This window comes from Muscardinus avellanarius (assembly GCF_963383645.1).
Source record: "Muscardinus avellanarius genome assembly, chromosome: 4".
Lineage (NCBI taxonomy): Eukaryota > Metazoa > Chordata > Mammalia > Rodentia > Gliridae > Muscardinus > Muscardinus avellanarius.
Window position 1 is genome coordinate 136,789,916 of NC_137789.1, and position 16,780 is coordinate 136,806,695.

Below are 16,780 nucleotides of genomic sequence, written 5' to 3' on the forward strand. Positions count from 1 at the left end.
AACCAGGATTTCGTTTCCGAGATGGAAAGTTCATCAGACTCATCTGTGGTTTTACCTAGCACTCCACAGTCCTGTGGGAATTCACCATCTCCCTGTACAGATAGTTCCGAACAAGTATGACAATCTTGGTTCTCTTTCTCCACACACAAACACACCCAGATTCTCATCTTGAATCAGTTCATTTTGTTTAGTTTCATGCTATTATAACATTCCACACTGAGGAAGTTTGTTTTGAGTCTGTACAGAATTATCTTTAGGAAGATCTTTTCCTCAGTCTAATTTGTAGGGCACCAGAATTAGTGTCGGAATCATGCTAATTGTTGAACAGATGTTCCTTATTTCTGGGATAAGTGTTTTCAATGCTGTTTTACTTAGGTAAAAAGAAAATAAAACTAATGGAACATCTGGGAAATAGAGGTTTTGTGATGCTTACTTTAAATATATGGAGTCAGAAAGCCATCTAGTGGTACCTACCATTAGAAACGAAAGGCTTTCATTTCTAGTAGACTTATTTGCATCAAGAATGTTTTTTTAATTAATATCTTTAATGTCTTGTGCCCTTTTCAGCCTTTGAGTGCAGCACTTAACGAACAATTAAGGAAAACAAGATCTTCACTTAATTCCTATTGCAGTGTAGTAAAACGCCTTAAGATAGAGAACGAAGAACTTGATCAGGCCTTTTCAGAGAAACCAGCATCTTCATCAGAAGAAAACTGTTTGGAATTTCACGACAGTTCTAAACACATGGACAGTGAATCTGAAGGAAATGCTTCTTCGAAAGACACCAAGAATATTAGTGCATGTGAATCTAAATCTCTCGATACCGGGTCGAGCAGTGGTCTTCAAAGTGATTTTGTGAATGAGAAGCTTAAACAAGAATTAAGTGAAGAAAAAGCAAAATTGATGAAGCAGGTACAGAAGAAAGAAGACCTTCTTCGGAGGTTAAAACTAGTCAAAATGTATAGATCAAAGGTGAGAAGAATTTAAGAACCATTGCATGATTTTAAATTTTGACATAAATTTCAGGAAAGTCATTTCAAATATAAGAAATTATGTTGGCATAATAGACATCAAGCCAAATACTCAAAAGCCTGGCTTCCAACAGCTTTAATTAAAATATAAGTCATAGATTTAGAGCTGAAGGGAAAAGGCCTATAAATAATAGATAAAACTTTAAAGTCCTCGCTTTCATTTAATCTGTAGTTGAAGCATTTTTTTTTCTAGTTTCCAGCCCGTAACAATATTAGAAATATCAAATGTTAGCTGTAAATACAATGGGAATAGAAATTGGCAATGAATAAAACTAATAGACACAGTACAGTAAAAAATATTTTTAGTAATGACTTGTGTCCCCACTAAGGAATTAAAATGTTGGAGGCATTTTGTTTGAGAAAACAAATATATATTAGTTTTCAGATTTCAACATAGATATGTTGACTTAAACAGAATCTGGGCACTTGGAAGGAGTTGCCTCTATTACCTGAATAATTCCTGCATATGTAATACCTCCTCCTTCCCCAGCCATGTGGAATAAATGATGGAATAACATGTATCATTTGTTCCCTTGAAGTTTTAGGATTTTTTTAAATGGCTTATATATGAGATATTAAATTTAAAAAATTTACTTAGTATATTATTATTTTTGGAACAGTTTTGGGCTCACAGAAAAATTAAGTGGAAGATCATATTTTAAAAGTACAGCTGTAATATAAAAAACCTGTATTACTCTCTGGTTTAATGATTTGATTTTTTTCCTGAGGGTAATGTTGGCCCAGGACTTGGACCAAACAGAAGAGCCACAGAAATCATATTCTTTTCCTAAGTATAAGTCCCAATCATTTCAGGCACTGCTTGCCTTTGAACCTTCACATTACTGGCTGATGAAATTAAAATAGCATGACTATCTAGTTATTGACATACATTCTTTTTTTTTTTTTTTCTCGTTTCAGAATGACCTGTCTGAGTTACAGCTGTTAACAAAGAAGTGGAGAAACTGTAGCCAGCTGCTGCTTTATGAGTTGCAGTCTGCTTTGTCCGAAGAGAAGAAACTAAGCCTTACTCAGTTGATAGATTACTATGGGTTAGATGATAATTTGCTGCACTACAACAGAAGTGAGGAGGAATTTACAGGCCTTTAATTCATAGTGTTTTCTTTAAAATGTCTTTGAGAATGACAACCTAATGAAAAATACTTGTTTTTAATTTTAAAGGGAAGGTATATACCATTAGGCTTAGAGGAAGGTATCTTGTTGAACATCAGTTTAGGGCAGCTTGAGTACTTTCCGGCTTAAAATCTTGTTCTTGAACAAAAATAATCCTAATATTTTACACATTTATTCCTGCAGGACAAAAATCTGTTGACTAAGGCTAAATTTAATAATTTCTGTGAAAAACATACAACTAAGAAGTGACTCTACTTAAATTTCCCAGTATGAACAACAACAAAAAAATGTTTTTGCCCCAAATGAAATAATGTTTTGAGTTATTGATTTGCCCTTGTATTTCCTGATAGCCTTTTACATTTGAACAAGAGCAGGAAAGGTTTTCATCCTTAATCTTTCAACTTCTGCTTGTAGTATTAAAATCTGTTCAGCTTGTTGTTTTGAAATATTTGTCAGCTTCTGTTGTTGCATCATGTTTTTATATCGTTCTTTGGCAATCTTTTCACAAGTCAGAGTAGTCCCTATCCCAGAAGTGAAGGAAAAAAGAATTAGTTTTGGGTTATTACCAGCACTTTCTAAGACGAAGCTAGTAAGCTGTAAGATTTCAGGAATACCAATTATTTTTAAAGAACCTGCGGTTGATTAAAGTAAAAAAGCTTACCCATTGCATTGCAGATGTCTTGTCTTTCTGAGACAGCTACCAGCTCTTCTCGTAGATTACAACTTAGAGTATAATTTGCTACATCTCTTTGATTGCTGAGCCTTCCCAGTTTCTTGAGTAGTTTTTTGCAGTTCTCAACATTCTTTTTGTGGGTCTGAAATTTTTATTTCCATGAAACCCCATAAAGGTCATTTTGAGAAAAAATTATAAAGACATTATTTCCATATTTAAAATTTATTACCATCATTAAGATAACATCTTACACCATATCCCTAGTGCCTGTGTGTAATAGACATACCATGTCTGTAAAAGACAGTTAAATTATTTTTTGAAAGGTAGAGTAGTATGGTAATGACTACAGAAGAAAATTTGTATATTCACAAAAAGGAAATACTTTTAAAGAGTGTGAGATTACTTTATTTCCATCTTACATATGGTATATAATCAAAATTAAGTACTTGTTTTTCATTTATAAGACAATGCCAAGGAAAGATAATCACTTCTCTTACATAAGTCAACCCAATGTGAAATAGGAAATTCACTTTATTCTGTATGTCCCCAGAGGTTAATTCTAATATCTAAAAGAGTACTTTAGTCTATGCCATTGGCTGTAACTTGTAAAGATACTATTCAGGGACCTCTAGTTATAATATGAAAACCAGTAAATGACCAAGGTTTTGTTAGGTTCTGTGTGAATTCATGATTGAAACACTAATATTTTTTAAAATGATTCATGACTTTTTTCATATTGATCAAAATCTTTTGAGACTTACCTTATCTAAAACCTCTATAGTTTGCTCCATTATTCCAATCTGAAGAGCAATCAGAGTCTCATAGTTTGGTTCATTTAGGTACTGTAAGAGAAAAAATCCACAAAAATGTAAGGATGTTTATCTTTTGTTCAATAGATAACTTTATAGAGATTATTTTAGTTTTGAAAATTGTTTTGCATAGCAAATATCTATGCAAGATTGACTTGACTTTGGTACCATAATGTTTACTTAAAGTCAGCCATCAGTGTACTCAGCCATATACTATTACAAGTGCCTAGAGTTTTTCTTTTCATTCATTCATTCAACTCACCAAACATGTATTAAATTCTCACTTGGGTCCCATATTAACAGCATTCTAGTGAAATATATTAGGGAGATACAAAGACACACCCTATCCTTCAAGAACAAGACAGCATAGGGATATAGTTGCTAGAAGATACATAAAGTGTTGTGCAAATTCAAAGGTGATTTGTGATAGATCTCCAGGCTTGGGAAATCAAGAAAAGCTGTATGAGGCGATGACATTTAAACCTCAGTAAACATAGATTTGGGTTGTACCAAAATATATATATATATATTCAAATGAGTAAAGGTTGCAGAGGTAGACTCTTGGAAAATGGTAATCTGGTTTGAGAATACTAATAAGTAAGAGGAACAGTGGGAAATGATTTGGAAAGTTGAGTTAGATGACACTGCTGGGCATGATGGTACAGGCTTGTAATCCCAGTACTTGGGAGACTGAGATGAGGATCACAGGTTCGAGGTCAGCCTGAGCAATTTAACTAGAGACTTCCTAAAAAATAGTGGTGGTATATGTAGCTAGGAGGTGGAACACCCCTGGGTTCAATCTCCAATGCAAAAAGTATGTTTGATATTGTGAACACTTCTGGTTTTACAAATTAATACATTAGCAAATAAAATTAAAACTGTAGGGAGTCAGGCATGTAATACAAGCCTATAGCTATAATCCCAGTACTTAGGAGGTGAGACTGGAGGATTGCAAATGCAGGGCCAGCTCCAGCAAACTTAGACCCCTTTTTCTAAAAAAAAAGTATAGCTGGGGGTGTAGCTAAGAGGTAGATTGTCCCTGGGCTAAATCCTCAGTATCACAATATACCCCCCTCGGAAAACTTGCCTTTTGGCGATCTCTTGAGAAAAACAGCATCTGAATATCCCAAGCCTTCTGATTTAGGTCTTCCATTTCCATTTCCATTTTCTTATGTTCCCACTCAATCTGATAAATTCCTTTGTGTACATCTTTGCTTTCCATCATACTAGCAATTTTCTTTTGTCCTTGAGTCTTAAAAAAAAGTACATTTGATATTGGTAGAGTAATTTTACATACAGAATTATAGAATATTTGAAGCTGAATGTTATTTTCAGAAAACACTTTTATCAAAGAATTCTTTTTTTTTTTTTTTTTGGTGGTACTGAGAATGAAACCCAGGGGCTTTCTACCTCCAGGCTATACTTGCAGATCTATTTTTTTTTTTTTTAATGTTTTATTTGGAAACAGGGTCTCACTAAGTTGCTAAGATCCTCACTAGGTAGCTGAGGCTGGCTTCAAACCTGTGCGATCCTCCTGTCTCAGCCTCCCATGTACTGGGATTAAATGTGTGCCACCACATTCAGCCTCTTACCTGCTTTTTAAGAAATGCAGAATAAGCTGGACGTGGTGGCACACGCTGTAATCCCTGCGCTTGGGAGGCGGAGACAGGAGGATTGCGCAGGCTGAAGCCAGCCACACTGGCGTAAGAGACCCTGTTTCAAAAATATAAAATAGGTCTGGGAGTGTAGCCCGGAGGTAAAAGGGCTTCCAGGAACCCCAGTACCACCAAAAAATAAAAATAAAAATAAATGGAGAGTAAAAAATAGGGTTGAGTGTGTAGCTTGGAGGTAGAATGCCCCTGAGTTCCATTCCCAGTACCATTAAAAAAAAAAAAAAAGCAAATATTAAAAATGACTAGCCGGGGCCGGGCGTGGTGGTGCACGCTTGTAATCCTCGCGCTTGGGAGGCGGAGACAGGAGGATGGCGCTGGTTCGGAGCCAGCCTTGCTGGCTTAAGAGACCCTGTTTCCAAATAAAAAATAAATAGGTCTGGGAGTGTATTCTGGAGGTAGAAGGGCTTCCAGGAACCCTAGTATCACAAAAAAAAAAAAAAAAATCTGAGCACTATGAAGCATAACAATTGCCAAGTGCAGGAGATTATCAGAAGCATTTAATAATAGAGCCAGTTTACTTTAGATGTCAAGGGATAAGAGGAACTCCTTTTGTCATCTAGTCTACCAACCTGTAATGCATTTGAAAACCTATTCCTTGTCCTCCCACTTGATGCTGTGGATGAAGGATTATAGTTAAGGCAGTTAGGCACAACAATATCTGGTAGTTAATGGAAAAGAAAAAAGTTTTAAAAGAAATGACTTTTAATACCTAGCAGTTTTGCACTTCACTTTGAATTATGTTTTATGAACTTGTTATAAGATTGCTAGTAAAGAAACCATTGTTTCTAAAATATATATGCCAAGTGTGATAGGGCACACTTGTAATCCCAGAATTTGGGAGGCTGAGACAGAAGGATCACAGGCTTATGACCAGGCTGCTGTTATTTAGTGAGGTCTTAAGTTAGATCCTGTTTTAAAAATTTAAGAAAAAAAAAAAAAAGACTGAGGGTGTAGCTCAGAGGTAGAGTACCCCTGGGTTCAATTCTTATTCTCTCCCCCTCCCTCCCTCCTCCCTCCTTCCCTCCCCCCCCCTCTCTCTCTCTCACACACACACACACACAATTTGCTTTTATTTTTTTTGTGGTGTGAGGATGGAACCCAGGGGTACTCTACCCCTGAGTTACATCCCAGCCCTGTTTTTTATTCTTTATTTTGATACAGGGTCTCTTTAAGTTGTGGAGGGCCTCACTAAGTAACCGAGGCTGTCCACAAATCTGAGATCCTCCTGTCTCAGCCTTCCAAGTACTGGGATTACAAGTACACCACTACACCGGGCAAAATTTTGTATTTTAAAGCTCATGCCCCCAGACTACACTATCTTCTACTCTTTGCTATATTATTTTCATCTTTTGATCATACATTGGCCTCTTAAATCCCTGGATTTCTTACTTTTAATGACCTTTTCTCAACTGTACATCAGCCACTCAGCTTCCATAGTCTTACCATTGATCTGGTCATCCATAGCTCCAAATCTAAAGTTCAAACATATTTCTAGAACGCTGTTTCTCAGTGGGGCTGGGGGACAGGAATGTGTTGCCCTGGGTGACATTTTGGTTGATACAATGGGAAGAATTACTATAGGGATCTAGTTGCTATTGGGATCCATTTCATATTATTGACCTATTGCCAATTTAGTTCCTTCCCAACCCTCCGCCAAGACTACTTTTGCAAAGTAGACGGCACAACTCCCTCCTCCAGGAGCTTCTCATGTTTCTAGTTTTCCTCCAACTTTAACAAAAGCTTCTCTGTCTCCTTATTTGTTCCTTTTTCTGCTAAAAATTTCAGAGTTGAATTTTGGGTGCAGATCCAAATTCCCTTTATATTGGTCCACAGTTTCTAGGCAGGCTCAAGCAATCTCATGGGTTAGTTTTTTTGTTTTGTTGTGATACTGAGGATTTCACCTAGGGTGCTCATCACTGAGTTATATTCCCAGCCCTTTCTATTTTTATTTTGAGACAAAGGTCTTGATAACTTGCCAAGGCCAGCCTGGATCTTAAAATCCTCCTGCCTCAGCCTCCCAAGGAGCAGGGATTATAAGGGTGTACCATCACACCTGGCTTCATGGCTTAGTGTTTTTATATGTAGCTAGCTATGTGAAAGCCCATATGGGATGATAATATATGTGATTTATATATAGAGAGAGCACAGTTTATATCTCTGCCCTGAACGACAAACTTGGCATTTCCTTTGGGGTGTTCTATAGGCATCTTAACAATGATCAACTCTTTACCTTATGCCCCCAGCCAAAGCTACAACTCCTCAGTCTTTCCCTGGTCAGTCAGCGACACCACCACATACCCAATTGCTCAACCTTAAGTTTTAGTAGTTATTTTTTATCCTACTCTTCCTTTTGCATTCAATTAATCAACAAATCTGAAAATTAATTTTGGCTTTATGTCAGGAAAAATCCATATAAGCTACAAAATCAGAGTGCCAATTTTTGAGAGAATCATCTAAGAAGAAATAAAATGTAAGCTCTAACTGATTTGTAACAGTATGCAGAAAGGAGCTGTGCCTGGCATCATTAATGAAGTTGTGAAGAATTCAAAGTTTTTAATGCACTGCTAAGGCCAATGTGGACTACACGGGGGCCAGAAACAAAAAGGCCCATGCCCACCTGCAGGCCCATTTCTGCAGACCTCCATCATGTGTTTCCCAGAGAGGTAGGGAACAGCATGGAAATCTACTTTGGAAGTGCAGGCCTGGAGAGGGACAGGGACCAGCACTCTGGGAAAGGCACAAAGCCCAGGCCCGTTTCCCTCATAGAATAAAAGCGTTCAGCCCCTGAAAGAAGAGCAGCAAGCCAGAAGAAAAAGATGATTTTGCCTGGTAGAAGGCTAAAGAAAAAAAATAGGAAAACCAAACCCAAACCATTTACTCCTAGGGTAGAAGCAAGAAAGGAAAAGAGAATGAGCTGGGCATGGTGGTGCACACCTGTGATCCTGGTATTTGGGAGGATGAGACAGGAGGATGGAAAGACAGCCTCAGCAAGTAGACTCTCATCTGCCTACCAAGACACTGTTTCAAAATAGAGCCAGGTGTGGTGGCACACACTTGTAATCCCAGTACTTGGGAGGCTGAGAAAGGAGGGTCTCAGGTTTGTTTCCAGTCTTAGCTATTTAGGCCTTCTGCAATGTAATGGGACCCTGTTTAAAAATATATATATAGGGCTGGGAGTATAGTTCAGAGGAAGAATACCCCTGGGTTTCATCCCTTGTGCTGCCAAAATGAATAAATAAATAAATGAATAAATGAAAATAAAATAGGATTGGGGTGTAGCTCAGAGGTAGAATGTCCTTGGGTTCAATCCCTAGTAGCACAAGCATGCTTGTTTGCACTCTCACACATGCACACACACATACACACATACCAAAAGAAAAAAAGGAAGATAAGGGGGAAAATTGTCAACCAAGAATTCTAGATTTAGAAAAATCATCTTTCAAAAATGAAGACAATGGTGACAAATGTCTGTAATCCTAGTACTTGGGAGGCTAAAACAGGAGAATCACAGGTTTGAAGTCAGCCTCAGCAATGTGACCCTGTTTCAAAATAAAAATAAAAAGGGCTTGGGGTGTAGTTTAGAGACAGAATGCCCCCGGATTCAATCCCCATTACCCAAAACAAAAACTGTCGCAAAGCTATACTAATAGTCATATTATGAAAAGATATAAATTACAACAATTGGGGAAAAAAGCTTTATAGAAACTGAATTTTGTATATTATTGAAGTTACATTGGCACTAATTCAAACTCGTTATGAAGTTGGGATGTCAACTAGTCTCCAAGGAAACCACTAACAAAATAACTGAGAAGTACATAGAAAAAGGAAATGAGAAAGGATTTTTGTAGTGCCCTTAAATCAACTATGTACGAAAAAAAGAGTGATGGAGGGATTAAAGAACCAAAAATATAGGATACAGAGAAACATCCAATGGAAGCTCTTTATCAGAATTTCTTTAATATCAATTAATTAAATCCTGCAATTAAACAGCAGGGACAGGCAGAATAGATTTTTAAAACACCATGATCCAAAGATATTCCATCTAGAATAGACTCAAAATAGTTTGAAAGTAAAAGGATGGAAAACCATATTTCGTGCAGACTGTAACCAAAAGAGCTGGGTGGCTACACTCATATCAAGACAAAAGTTGCCACAAGAAACAAAAAAGGACATTATACACTTGTAAAGGGTCAGTCCATCAAAAAGACATAACAATCATAAATGCATTTAGGAAAGGAGCCCCAAAATATATGAAGCCAAAATGAATAGAACTGAAGGAGAAATAGTTCCACAATTTGAAGACTTCAATATCCCACTTTCAGTAATGGGTAGAATAAGTATACAGATGATCAGTAAGAAGTAGAAAATTTGAACACCATAAACCAGTTAGACATAATTAGACAACACAGAACACATCATTTAATGACAGCAAAATGTACATCCTAAGTAACCATGGGACAGTCTGCAGAGTAGACTATATGTTAGGTCATAAAACAAGTCTCAATAAAAGAAAACTGAAATTATACAAAGTATTTGCTCTGATCACAACAGAATGAAACTAGAAGTCAAAAACAAAAGGAGAAACTGGAAAATCTTCAAATATGTGGAAATTTAATAGCACATCAAATAACTAATAATCTAAAGAAAACATCAAAATATAATATTAGAAAATATCTTGAAGAAAAATTAAAATAGCATACTCCAACTTATGCATCAAAAGCAGTGTTGAGAGGGAATTCATAGCTATAAACACTTAGATTGAAAAAGAAGGCAGACCTGGCAGCAGTAATCTTAACTGTATAGCTTAGGGCATTAGAAAAAGAACAAACTAACCTGAGGCCATCAAAAACACTAATAAGATTAGAACAAAAATACATATGATAGAAAATGAGAAAACAATCAGTAAAACCAAAAATTGGTTCTTTGAAAAAAATTAACAAAATTGGCAAACCTTTAGGTAGATTTAAAAAAAGAAGACTCAAATGTCTACAGTCAAAACTATAATCAGAGCCATTATTACCAACAATCCATAAAGTAAAAGGACTGTATAATGAAAATTATATAAACAATGAATAAACTATGGCTTATCAGAGTGAACATTTAACTCCATGGTTCTGAATTTTCTATATCTTTGACTATATATTTAATTTCAATTGATAATTACCTATTGTATTATATTTAATATATACCTAATATCAATTTATTAAATCCTGTAATTAAAATACATAATACATATTATATTTATATTTTAAATATTTTGACTATATCTCTATCTAGGGAGCTTTAAAAAAATACACAGGCCTGGAGATGAGATCTGAGCTCCATCTCTAAAGGTCTTCAGGTGATTCTAATGTGCAGCTGACATTAGGAACTGCTGAGTTAACCAAAGTAAATTACTTATCGTGAAAATGAAAGAATAATGTAAAATGCCTAATACAAAAGGCAATAGGTTGTCCTTTTTCTCTTTTAAAACAATATTTACCCGAATCACAGAATTCAAGTCTTCGATTATGTTCTTATTGATGAGAATTGCATCAGAATACTCCAGAAGTAGCTGGAAATTCTCCAGTTCTACTTGTCCTTGTTTAAGAAGAATCTGGATTGTCAAATTTAACTGGAATTTTGCTTTGTCTTCCTGTAATCTAAATTGAAAATTATTTCAAAGGAAGTTGTAATACATTTATATTTCATATTTCACCTATTATCTGAGATTATATAATTGAAATTAGTTTAAGGAAAACACCTTAGAGATTAATATGAAGAATATTTTCCCAGTGATGAGCTTTCCTACAAGTTCCTCCAATATCTCATTTTACTGACTTGGAATTATAACTGGGTTGCTCAGAGAATAGTATGGACAAAAATACATTTATCAAACTTTATTTTTTTATTTTTTGGTGGTACTGGGGTTTCTGGAAGCCCTTCTACCTCCGGGCTACACCCCCAGACCTGTTTTATACTTTTTATTTGGAAACAGGGTCTCTTAAGCCAGCGCAGCTGACTTTGAACCTGTGTGATTCTCCTGTCTCTGCCTCCCAAGCGCGGGGATTACAAGCCTGCGCCACCACACCTGGCGCTCAAACTTTACTTTAGAATTAAGGAAAGATGGTACAATTTTGGCTGCAATAAAAAATAAAGTAAAAATGAAGGAAATAGAGATGTTGCCAAACGTCAAGTCTATTAAAGTTCTGACCTTATTTATTGATTTGATGCTATATAACAATATTTAATTATATGCTACTAAGTTTATTTCTGCAAAATTCATATTCTATCTGAAAATGATATAGAATGATGAATTTGAGAACACTGGAGATATGTTTATCCACATGGCTATAAATCCAGACTTTTCAAAACAGAGTCTTGAAAAGAATATATAAATCACTCAGTAAAAACCTATACTTTCCTCTGAAGTAGAACATGCAGCTGGTAGGTATCTACATGGGAGTGGCTTGGACATCCATTGAATGTTCCACACAGCTTATTATATAGCTTAAGTTCCAAAATACTTAACTGGTAGAGACAGATTCTTTATATTTTTATGTAGAAGAGAGAGATCCTAAGTTTTTTCTAAAACTTCTTTGCATTAAGAACAAAGCAACAAGCGGCAAATTCTATCCTGAAACAAATCTTTTTTTTTTTTTTTTTTTTTTTTTTCGGGTCTGGGGATGGAACCCAGGGGCGTTTGACATCCGAGTTACACCCCCTGTCCTATTATTTTTATTCTTTATTTTGAAACAGGGTCTCACTGAGTTGCAGAGGGCCTCACTAATTTAAGTAGCTGAGGCTGTCCGCAAACCGCGATCCTACGGTCTCAGCCTCCCGAATGCTGGGATTACAAGCGTGCGCCACCACGCCCGGCTCCTGAAACAAATCTTACGTGACAAAATGTACTCTTACAAGTAGATTTTTTTAATTTAACTGAAGATTGAACCCAGGGCAGTCTACCTCTGAGTTATACCATAGGATCTCACTAAGGTTTTTTATTTTGAAACAGGGTCTGGCTAAATTGCTGAGGCTGTCCTGGAACTGAGATCCTCCTGTTTCGGCCTCCCAAGTACTGGGATTGCAGGAGTGTGGCACCACACAGGCTCAAGTAGAAGTTTTCAATGCAGCTCTGGGATCAAGAGGGATCAAGGCCCGGCCTGTGACAGCTATGGACCTATCGCTCAACAGGCAATCTCCCCAAGGGGCAGGGGAGGAAATCCAGCTCAGACCCTGAAGAGGAACAGCTGAGTGAAAGGTTTAAATTACAGGACCAGCTCTTGGTACACTCGCTCGATCTCCTGCTGCAGCTTTTCGTCGTCCTCAACTCTCCTCCGGACAAACGCCATCATTTCCATTAAGCCAGCTGCTTTCTGCTTCACCTGGAGAAACCCAACCGCGAGCATCTCAGTACACGCGGAGTTTCGACTTCAGTAATTACACATTTTAAATTTTCTTGTTATAAAATCTCAACAAGCCCATCTAAGAGATAAATAAGAATTTAAATCCCTGACGTGATGCAATAAGAGGTGTGTAAAACGTGCACTGCACGTGCCAGGAAAAATTTGAAGAGTATTAAGTTGGCTTTTTGCTGAAAATCAAGTAGGCAAGTAGCTAGAATATTTTTATATCTTAATTTGAGATTGGTTTCCATTGACTTAGGTGAAATTATAAAATAACCACTGATAGCTGAATGAATATATTCCAGCCTGATCCATGTGGTACTGAGTTTAGGGGGTTTGGGGAGGAGAGGCAGGGAGTGGACAAGAGAGAGCCAGAGGAAGGGTTCTCTTTCCAAATAAACATGCTGACACATTTTTACCCTTTGCCACATTTTTGTTAGTATTTTTTTTTCTATACTAACAAAACTGATGAGCTAAATGTATTTATAATCTATGCCAAATGAGATCAGTATCTCAGTGCTGTCCAACAGAAACATAACATGAGACACATGTGTACGTTTAAAATTTGTAGTAGCTACTTTATTATTTTTTATGGTACTGGGGACTGAACCCTTGGAGGTAGGGCCATTATACCTCCAAACTATATCCCCAGCCCTTTATTTTTTAATTCTATGTTTTGAAACAGGGTCTTGCTATATTGCAGAGGGCCTCACTAAGTAGTTCTAAGGCTGGACTCAAACCTGTAATCCTCCTGTCTCAGCCTCCCAGGTACTGGGATTATAAGCATGCACCACCAAAAGTAACATGAAAAAGATGAACTTAATTACACTAGAAATATAGTATATATTATACTATACTTCTTTTTCTTTTCTTTTCTCTCTCTCGCTCTCTCTTTCTTTCTTTCTTTTTTTTTTTTTTTTTTTGGTAGTACTGGGGATGGAACCCAGGGACATGTACCTCTGAGCTACACCCCCAGCCCCTAAATTTTAGTTTTATTTATTTATTTTTTGTGGCACTGGGGATGGAACCCAGGGCCATTCTACCTCCGAGCTACATCCTTAGCCCTATTTTTTTTATTTGGAAACAGGGTTTCACTGAGTTGCAAAGGGCCTAAGAAGTAGCTGAGGCTGTCCGCGAACCGCAATCCTCCTGTCTCAGCCTCCCGGATGCTGGGATTACAAGTGTGTGCCACCACGCCCGGCCTAGTATATTTCAGTAAATACAATCTAGCAAAAGTATTGTCTTTTCAATCTATAATCAAAGTGAAAAATATTAATGAGGCATTTTCCATTTTTTTTTCTTTCATACAAAGTCTTCTAAATCTGTGTATATTTTTTCATGCACAACACTTAGGACTGGTCACATTTATTTCAAATGGACAATAGCCACATGTTGTTAGTGGCCACTGTTTTGGACCATGTGAGTCTACAGGCACAGACCTGCAGGAGGCCCTCAATGGCACCAAAGTTAATATCTTATTTCATTATTTTATTAATATTGCCATCTGCTACCCTATCAGGAAAACCTTGTTTTTTTGTTTTTTTTTTTTGGTGGTACTGGGGTTCCTGGAAGCCCTTCTACCTCCGGGCTACACTCCCAGACCTCTTTTTACATTTTATATTTGGAAACAGGGTCTCCTAAGCCAGCGCGCGCGGCTGGCTTCGAACCTACGCGATCCTCCTGTCTCTGCCTCCCAAGCGCGAGGATTACAAGCGTGCGCCACCACGCCCGGCAGGAAAACCTTGATAACTAGCTTTTCTGGATGCCCTGAGCAGTGTAACTATATAGTTGATATTAGTATGCTAAAAATAAAATTGAAATGATAATACATACTTTATACTCATTTTCCACTTTTGCTCGTCTGGTTGCACAGAAATGATCCCATACCAGCGGATCCAAGCCTTCTGGCATGTTACTAATGTTATCCAACTCTTCCATGGATTTCATTAACTGAGCAAAATTTTCCTTATTCAACTTGCCAGATCCTGGTCGCTCTCCAAAAGGAACAGTACTGGCTATTTCTGATTGCATTTTCTGTTTGTGAACCCTGGGATTATCAAGAAAAGTTGATCAATATTTCACACACACACACACACACAATCAATCAATCAATCAATCAATGTTAAATAACAGAACACTTAGCATAGGCATGATATATTGGATGGCAATTATTTTTCTTTGGCATTTGAGAACTGGTGGATAGATTATTCCAAAAATAGAAGCACCCACCTAGAACCTTCTTCCACACTTTCTGGGTCTCCAGACATGACTCTGGGATGGACTAGAGACATCCCTAACTGCAGTCAGCTCTGGCACTTTGCCTGTTCTGGGAACTGTCATCCTTCTATGTATTACAAGCAGGCAGATATGTATTACAGTAGCCCCAAAAGTGTGGGGCTCCCCTGGGTCTGTCTGAGACATCTTCTGAGATCCTCTTGGAGTAGTCATGTTACATATATATAGGCAAATGTGGGGGGGGGGGCTCATGCTTGTAATCCCTGCACTTGGGAGGCTAAGACAGGAGGCTCGCGCAGGTTTGAAGCCAGCTTTGCTGGCTTAAGAGACCCTGTTTCCAAATAAAATATAAAATAGGTCTGGGAGTGTAGCCTGGAGGAAGAAGGCCCATGGGCTCCATCCCCAGTACCACCACCAAAAAAATTATATATATATATATATATATATATATATATATATATATGTACACATATACATATACATATACATATACATATACATATACAGGCATAACCTCAAAAAATGAGGAACTATGATCAAGACAAAGGTATTCACTTAAATTCAGTTATATTATTTCTAATTGGGAGAAAAATAGGTGAACTCTTATAATTCTCTTTATTTACAGGCATTTTCTCAGAAACATAATAGCAAAGGAGAAACTAACTTTGGCCGGCGTTTAAAAAGTTTGTAGAGCACATCCACCTGATGACTGGGAATATCAGAAAATTCCTTTTTAAAGCTGCGATCCAAAACCTAAGGACAAACACATCATCGCCAGAAACTTTTTAGTTGGTGATATTCTTCAACATACAGGTTGTACCACTTTGCTTTTAAAAATTTATGAAAACCTTCTATATGAAGTTGTAGAGGGTGACCATTAACTGGGAGAAGATTTGTTTTGAATAGGACATACATAGGTGTATTAAGAATGTTATCTCGTATAATATGTCATAGAAGTAAATATTTACTCACAAAGCAGGCAAATTACTTTGCTCTTTTCTATTCTATCCCCTTCCCTTCTGCTCTGTTTTGTCTTCTCTCCCTCTCCCCTCCCCTCCCCCTCCCCCTTCCTTCTTCCTCTCCCTCTCTCTCTCCCTCTCCCTCTCCCTCTCTCTCCTATTTGTTTTTGTGGTACTGGGGATTGAACCCAGGGGGAACTCTTCCATTGAGCTGCACCCCCATTCCTTTTTTTAAATTTTGAGACAGGGTCTTGCTAAGTTGCTAAGGCTGACCTTGAACTTGTTATCTTCCCATCTCAGTCTCCCAAGTACCGGGATTTCAGGCATTGCCACTATGCCCAGCTATTTTGACTTCTCTATGCTATTCTATCCCCCCCCCCCTTTTTCCATTACAAAACTGCTGTCAGGTCTCCTAAATTGATTTCAAAACCAAACAATGGAGTCTTTAACCTAAAGTTTGAAAAACCCTAGAGTTTTCTTTTTTTCTAATAAGAGAAAGTAGACCATAGAAGACCATAGAAGTTAACAATAATTCATTTCATGCACGGATTTTCAGAAATACATAATGGAATAGAATGAAGTTCACTCATAACTGGGAATCAGGGTGGGAGAAAAGTCTACATGGAAATTAAGTTATGTGCCATTCAGCTTCCCCTAGTCCTGGGAACTACAACCCGACTGCATCATCAGTGGGTGACACAGTGGCTCTCACCTTGTCTTCTGCCAGTAAGTTGTCATAGTTCTCTTTGTACACATCAAGGTCTTCTTTAGACTTCTGGATGGCTTCTGCTGTCTGGCTCTGTAATGGAGGTAGGAACAGTACATTGAAATTGGAGACTTTTCAGGATAAAAGCATATGAGAGTTCTAAAGAGAATAGGAAATG

At 37.4% G+C, this 16,780-nt stretch overlaps 2 protein-coding genes across 2 annotated transcripts in view; one reads left to right on the top strand and one right to left on the bottom strand.

The window, feature by feature from the left end:
* SFR1 (SWI5 dependent homologous recombination repair protein 1) lies at positions 1–2,138 on the top strand (the record flags this gene model as incomplete). The annotated part of the gene is made up of 3 exons (XM_080694859.1): positions 1–114; positions 568–972; positions 1,950–2,138. Exons 1-3 carry the CDS (start codon positions 22–24, stop codon positions 2,136–2,138), a joined length of 687 nt encoding a protein of 228 aa, XP_080550985.1. The 5' UTR covers positions 1–21.
* Positions 2,139–2,269: 131 nt separating this feature from the next.
* Positions 2,270–16,780, bottom strand: part of CFAP43 (cilia and flagella associated protein 43) — a gene marked incomplete at its 5' end in the record, with an annotated part of 103,662 nt that continues 89,151 nt past the window's right edge. The window contains 9 exons of the mRNA XM_080694860.1: positions 2,270–2,683; positions 2,824–2,977; positions 3,597–3,677; positions 4,732–4,896; positions 10,800–10,959; positions 12,569–12,681; positions 14,536–14,749; positions 15,602–15,690; positions 16,609–16,695. Of these exons, the coding sequence (XP_080550986.1) occupies positions 2,517–2,683; positions 2,824–2,977; positions 3,597–3,677; positions 4,732–4,896; positions 10,800–10,959; positions 12,569–12,681; positions 14,536–14,749; positions 15,602–15,690; positions 16,609–16,695 (1,230 nt within the window). The 3' untranslated portion in view covers positions 2,270–2,516. The remainder of the gene's footprint in view (positions 2,684–2,823; positions 2,978–3,596; positions 3,678–4,731; positions 4,897–10,799; positions 10,960–12,568; positions 12,682–14,535; positions 14,750–15,601; positions 15,691–16,608; positions 16,696–16,780) is intronic.